Source organism: Cyclopterus lumpus, chromosome 16 (genome assembly GCF_009769545.1).
Source record: "Cyclopterus lumpus isolate fCycLum1 chromosome 16, fCycLum1.pri, whole genome shotgun sequence".
Taxonomy (NCBI): Eukaryota; Metazoa; Chordata; class Actinopteri; order Perciformes; family Cyclopteridae; genus Cyclopterus; species Cyclopterus lumpus.
In genome coordinates, this window is record NC_046981.1 from 1292501 (window position 1) to 1300000 (window position 7500).

At 44.2% G+C, this 7500-nt stretch overlaps 1 protein-coding gene across 1 annotated transcript in view; it reads left to right on the forward strand.

The window, feature by feature from the left end:
• The window catches only part of cpne4a (copine IVa), a 48134-nt gene that overhangs the window by 3064 nt on the left and 37570 nt on the right, over positions 1 to 7500 (forward strand). The window contains exon 2 of the mRNA XM_034554212.1: positions 5175 to 5367. Within this exon, the coding sequence (XP_034410103.1) occupies positions 5197 to 5367 (171 nt within the window). The 5' untranslated portion in view covers positions 5175 to 5196. The remainder of the gene's footprint in view (positions 1 to 5174; positions 5368 to 7500) is intronic.

Below are 7500 nucleotides of genomic sequence, written 5' to 3' on the forward strand. Positions count from 1 at the left end.
AAGCTGTCGATTCATCTGCAACAATCTTCAAACTTCATCTCTGAGCTCCGTTGTTTTTGTTTTAAAGAGATGAAATGAATCAGCTCATTCCTTCATTGTAAAAACTGATCACTGGAATCAATCTTCAGCCTGGACTGCAATGAGCTGTGCAGGAATGTGTGTGTGTGTGTGTGTACCTAATCTGGCATTTCTGTCTATGTGGGGACCAGGGAAGTTTTAGTGAAAGTGAGGACATGTTGTCCGGTCTGTGTTCCTTTAGTATCAGGCTTCAGACTTTTAGGGTTTTTAAAGGAACGTTTACATCCTCGTTCACAGGGTGCCTTCGATATGAAATGTCAACTTCTTTTAAAGGTCTGGTCCATTATTTTATAGTTTTAGGTTTTTATACAATTGATACAAAGTGTTTTTTTATAAACATAGACAACATATAGACAATCAATGAGCTGCTGTGAACGTTAGTTTGGATCAGAAAGTCACAATAACTCAAACTAACAGCAGCTCTGTGGTTAAATCACTGGTTTCTGTCAATGGAGTCTGGTGTCTTTAGAGAAAGCATCGATAACAGAAAGGTCTGTCCAAAGGTAGCGTTCACTTACGTACTGATATTGCTTATTTCAGGTGTATAACTGAAGCCGGTATGTTGACAAAAACAGTCACTTTACCTCACAGTACACAGAATACACACAGTACACACACAACCCCGCAGGTATTTCTAAACTGGTCTTGACATTATTCAGAATCTTATTAAGGAGCGTTTCCATTTGAAAACAGTGTGCTTTATAATATTTTTATTGTATTTTAAGATATTTTCTCTCAGTGTTTCCCAGTAATATTCTCCTAGTGGGTGTCAGGAGGTGAGTTTAATATTTTGTCATGGGGGCAGGAGGCACCGTGAAAGAGGCAGGGCCATTGGAAAGGAGGCCAGGTCCAGGCCAGAGGCTGGATGCAGGACCCAGGACCAGCATCAGACACCTCCAGGTCCAATGGACCCTCTGAGACGTGAAGCAGAGTTAATAAGGTGCAATGGAGAGATGTAAATTCATCCATAAGGAGAGAGAGAAGAGGAGATAGGTGCTCAGTGTATCCTAAAACATCCCCCAGCAGCCTATAAGCCTATAGCAGCATATCAAGGGGCTGGACCAGGGCAAACCTGATTCAGCCCTAACTATAAAGATAACTAGAGATTCTTTACAGTGGTGTTGGATGTCAGGGCAATGCCATCTACAGAAACCACATCACCAGATAATTGATCTCTGAGGTGTCATCTGTATTTATAACTCATCGGTGATCATCACATTTTGGTATTTCTTCTACAATATGTTTCTTTCTTCATGAGAACTGTTGTTTTAAAAGACTGTTTGAGGGTTCACACTTGGTTTTATAATTAAGTTTAACATTAGCTTTATGTTTGGGAGCGTATTAAAATGTCCATTTAATAACGTGCACATAAGTATAATAAGTATAACCTCCAAATCTGAGGCCATGGTGCTCAGCCGTAAACCGGCGGATTGCTCCCTCCAGGTGGGGGCAAACTGCCTACCCCAAGCGAAGGAGTTCAAGTATCTCGGGGTCTTGTTCACGAGTGAGGGTAAGGTGGAGCGGGAGATCGACAGGCGGATCGGTGCGGCTGCAGCAGTAAAACAGGCGCTGTACCGGTCCGTCTTGGTGAAGAGGAGCTGAGCCGGAAGGCAAAGCTCTCCATTTACTGGTCGGTCTACGTTCCAACCCTCACCTATGGTCACGAACTCTGGGTCGTGACCGAAAGAACGAGATCTCGGATACAAGCGGCCGAAATGAGCTTCCTCCGTAGGGTGGCCGGGCTCAGCCTTAGAGATAGGGTAAGGAGCTCGGACATCAGGGAGGAGCTCGGAGTCGAGTCGCTGCTCCTTCGTGTCCAAAGGAGTCAGCTGAGGTGGTTCATCTAGTCAGGATGCCTCCTGGACGCCTCCCATTAGAGGTTTTCCGGGCACGTCCAACTGGTAGGAGGCCCCGGGGAAGACCGAGGACACGCTGGAGGGATTATATCTCCCGGCTGGCCTTGGAACGCCTCGGGATCCCCCAGAATGAGCTGGAAAGTGTTGCGGGTGAGAGGGAAGCCTGGGTCGGCCTGCTGAACCTGCTGCCACCGCGACCCGACCCCGGATAAGAGGTGATGATGGATGGATAAGTATAATTATATTAACAATAACTTTCTTCATACAGCGCCTTTAAGAATAGAGTTTAGAAAATGCTTTGACAGACAAAGCTAAGCAATAAAACAAGAGAAGCCCGGATGAAACCAACTGTAAAAAAAAAAACATAAAAAAAAATGATAGATTTAAAAACTATTTTAAAAACTATTTATAAAAAAAAAAAAGTCAAAACAATTTAAATCAATTTATAAACAATTTAAAGACAATTTAAAAAATAAAGAAACAATTACATTAATTAAAGAATAAACAAAAAATAAAATAATAAAATGTATTAAAAAATGTAAAAATATCAAATGAATAAATAATACAATAAAGCAGTAAAAAGAAAACATGAAACAAAAGCCAGTCTGTAATAATTACGTAGACTAGGAAGACCAAAAGCTCGACTTCAAACAGACTGAACTCTGATTTATTCTCCATAAAACAACAACGTGCCCCGTTGAGTTGATTTATGTTCATATCTGTGTCGCCTCATCAATAAAACAGACGCTTGGAGTTTGAGTCACTACACGATGCTCCGTGTTCATTTTCATACATTTTGATATGTAAATGAGCTCCAATGCTGTAGATTCATGAATATCAATGCTCAGCATCAACACAACTCAGAGTAAGAGATGTGCAAATGAAAATACAAACAAATATAAACAATAGGTGCAAAAACCAAAATGTCACCGGTTACTTTTCCATGAAGCATCTGTTCTCATCACATCAACCCGCTGCTCGTTGCTGAGGATCATGGGTAATGTAGTATTTACAACCAATCCCCAAAGGGACCAAACAAACATATTTTATGATATGTTTTTATGATTTGTTCAATGGTTTGAAAACTATTTGAGAGAAAGAACGCTAATTGTCCAAGTTGATGGTTTATTATATATATATATAATAAATAAATAAATGGTTTATTCACAACGTTTATCAATAATCTGTTTTGCAATGTTCATTTCTAACAGAATCAGAATAATTTATTGGCCGGATACGTTGCACTTACGAGGAATTTGACTGCAGAAGGTGTTTAACAATAAACATAAAAATAATAATAATAATAAAAATATAAAATAAAGAAAAATAACAATATCTAAATATAAAAATAAATAATAATAATAACAATATAAAATAAAGAAAAAGAACAATATTTAAATATAAAACATAAACTAAATAATAATAATAATAATTAAAATCTAAAATAAAGAAAAATAACAACATTTAAATATAAAAAAATAAATTAAAGCTTAATAAAAATGAACCGGTTGGTTAGTTTTCTTGATGCGTCCAGAGAATGGAACCTTCAGAGGCGTTCGCTGTTATGGTTCACAGACATGAATTATTAACCCGTCGTTGGGCTGCAGCTGCACGCTGATCTCAGTGATGTGATGTTCACCAGCGGCTCTTTAATCTGAAAGGGGGGGGGGGGGGCATCCCCCACTGCTCCTCCACCTGCTGGGCGCCACGCTGCAGGTGGATATATATATATTATATATATGTGCAGTGCTGCAAATACTCCGTGTTCAAGAAGCCAAAAAAAACATAATAAGACAAACGAGTTATAATTCATGTTAAATCATAACCGAGTAGTAGGAGAGTAGTTTGTCTTGTTGCTTTAATTTATTTAAAGGTCTTCTCTGCATTCATGTCTGTCCCGCTTAAAACTATTTTAATTATGAATATGTCGAGATATAAAGTGCTTTTTAAAGTAGTCTGAGTCTAGTGAAACTGTGCATGATCAGAGTCAAAGGGGTCAGATTTAATCAATCAATCCTTTAAGGCCAACTGCATTTCATTCTCCAAACGGTGTGGTCACGTTGTGGTCACGGTGTAGTCACGTTGTGGTCACGGTGTAGTCACGTTGTGGTCACGTTGTGGTCAAGTTGTGGTCATGTTGTGGTCACGGTGTGGTCACGGTGTAGTCAAGTTGTGGTCACGTTGTGGTCAAGTTGTGGTCACGTTGTGGTCACGGTGTGGTCACGTTGTGGTCACGTTGTGGTCACGTTGTGGTCACATTGTAGTCACGTGTGTGGTCAAGTTGTGGTCACGTTGTGGTCATGTTGTGGTCATGTTGTGGTCAAGTTGTGGTCACATTGTAGTCACGGTGTGGTCAAGTTGTGGTCACGTTGTAGTCACGGTGTGGTCACGGTGTGGTCACGGTGTGGTCACGTTGTGGTCACGGTGTGGTCACGTTGTAGTCACGGTGTGGTCACGGTGTGGTCACGGTGTGGTCACGGTGTAGTCACGTTGTGGTCACAGTGTGGTCAAGTTGTGGTCATGTTGTGGTCACGTTGTGGTCACGGTGTGGTCACGGTGTGGTCACGGTGTGGTCACGTTGTGGTCATGGTGTGGTCACATTGTGGTGGCGGTGTGGTCACGGTGTAGTCACGGTATGGTCACGGTGTGGTCACGTTGCAGTCACGGTGTAGTCACGTTGTGGTCACGGTGTGGTCACATTGTGGTGGCGGTGTGGTCACTGTGTAGTCACGGTATGGTCATGGTGTAGTCACGTTGTGGTCACGGTGTGTCACGTTGTGGTCACGGTGTAGGCACGTTGCGGTCACGGTGTGGTCACGTTGTAGTCACGGTGTGGTCACGGTGTGGTCACGTTGTGGTCACGTTGTGGTCACGGTGTGGTCACGTTGTAGTCACGGTGTGGTCACTGTATGGTCACGTTGTGGTCACCGTGTAGTCACGTTGTAGTCACGGTGTGGTCACGTTGTGGTCACGGTGTAGTCACGGTGTGGTCACGGTGTGGTCACGTTGTAGTCACGGTGTGGTCACGTTGTGGTCACGGTGTGGTCACGGTGTGGTCACGTTATGGTCACGGTGTAGTCACGTTGTAGTCACGGATGTGGTCACGGTGTGGTCACGTTGCGGTCACGGTGTGGTCACGTTGTGGTCACGTTATGGTAACGGTGTGGTCACGGTATGGTCACGTTGTGGTCACGGTGTGGGTAAGCAAACATCAACATGTGTTTCCTGTCCCGTGCACAGACTTCCTGTCCCGCCTTCAACCATGAGTGACATCTACGAGTCGGCGGCCCACTCCCTGGGTCTGTTCAGCAGCCCGTGTCTCAGCAAAGTGGAGCTGAGGATCACCTGCAAAGGCATCTCGGACCGGGACGCGCTGTCCAAGCCCGACCCCTGTTTCCTCCTCAAGATGAAGTCCCACGGGCAGTGGATGGAGGTAGGGCGCCGGAATATATGCACATATATCTAAATATATTTATATATACATACTGTATACACATATATATATATATATATATACAAATATTTTATATAGCAGAAAATATGTCCTTACAAAACTCGACTGTCTCTTCTTCTAGAGTGTTTATGTGTGTGTGTGTGTGTTTATTTGTGTGTTTATGTGTGTGTGTTTATGTGTGTGTGTGTGTGTGTGTGTGTGTGTGTGTGTGTGTGTGTGTGTGTGTGTGTGTGTGAGAGAGAGAGACGGTCAGACCTGGTTTCTGTTGCCCCACTTAACTTTTCCTATTTTTGGAGATGCAGATGAAGCTTCTTCTTCTTGTTCTTCTTCTTGGGAGGTGGGCGTGTCCATAAAAGGATTATAGAGAGGTGGGCGGGTCCAACAAGGGGATTATAGGGAGGTGGGCGGGTCCAACAAGAGGATTATAGGGAGGTGGGCGGACCCAACAAGAGGATTATAGGGAGGTGGGCGGACCCAACAAGGGGATTATAGGGAGGTGGGCGGGTCCAACAAGGGGATTATAGGGAGGTGGGCGGGTCCAACAAGAGGATTGTAGGGAGGTGGGCGGGTCCAACAAGGGGATTGTAGGGAGGTGGGCGGGTCCAACAAGAGGATTATAGGGAGGTGGGCGGGTCCAACAAGGGGATTATAGGGAGGTGGGCGGACCCAACAAGAGGATTATAGGGAGGTGGGCGGGTCCAACAAGAGAATTGTAGGGAGGTGGGCGGGTCCAACAAGGGGATTATAGGGAGGTGGGCGGGTCCAACAAGGGGATTATAGGGAGGTGGGCGTGTCAACAAGAGGATTATAGGGAGGTGGGTGGGTCAACAAGAGGATTATAGGGAGGTGGGTGGGTCCAACAAGAGGATTATCGGGAGGTGGGCGGGTCAACAAGAGGATTGTAGGGAGGTGGGCGGGTCAACAAGAGGATTATAGGGAGGTGGGTGGGTCCAACAAGAGGATTCTAGGGAGGTGGGCGGGTCCAACAAGAGGATTCTAGGGAGGTGGGCGGGTCCAACAAGAGGATTATAGGGAGGTGGGCGGGTCCAACAAGCAGGACTTTTAACCAGATTCACGTACGAAAACGTTAAAATCATTTACAACAACGTCAACACTTCTTCGTCCTCCACAATATGTTGAACGTAATAAACTGTGAAATGTTCTTTATTTATTCACGTTAAAGCTAAATAAATCCCTTTGATGTTCTCATGACGACTTTTTGAAGGTTTCCTCTGTTTTTAAAGTTGAACCTTTTAGATCCGACCTTGGGTTTAGGCATTTAATGCATTAATGATAATGATAACAACAACACTAATAGTACTAATGATGATAATAGTATTAATGCATGATTCACAGGGAGTGAAACTAAAACACACAGTTGGTTGTGGCTCTCCTTCACACAAACACGAGCAACAGGAAGTAGGAGTACTGAGCGGGCCGTCTCGCCTCATGTCGGGTCAGACAAACCTTTAACGAACCAATTAAAGTGGACGCGGTTAATGAAGCTCCTGAGGAGCTCCGTCCTGAACGCCATCTGTCACTACGAGACAGATTTAGAGCTGTCTTCATTTTCTGACCTGAAAACTGGATTATTTTAGGTTGTGGTTTATAAACCAGTAAACAGGAAGTGACCATATCTGGACTGAGGAGACCATAAACTCATGTTTACTGAGGGAATAAATCAAGAGAATTAGAGTCATTTATATAGACTTCTATACAACCAGAGGAGTCGCCCCCTGGTGGTCAGGAGAGAGAATGCAGCTTTAATACATGAAGCATAGACTTCTATACAACCAGAGGAGTCGCCCCCTGGTGGTCAGGAGAGAGAATGCAGCTTTAATACATGAAGCATAGACTTCTATACAACCAGAGGAGTCGCCCCCTGGTGGTCAGGAGAGAGAATGCAGCTTTAACACATGAAGCATAGACTTCTATACAACCAGAGGATTCGCCCCCTGGTGGTCAGGAGAGAGAATGCAGCTTTAACACATGAAGCATAGACTTCTATACAACCAGAGGAGTCACCCCCTGGTGGCCAGTAGAGAGAATGCAGCTTTAACACATGAAGCATAGACTTCTATACAACCAGAGGAGTCGCCCCCTGGTGGTCAG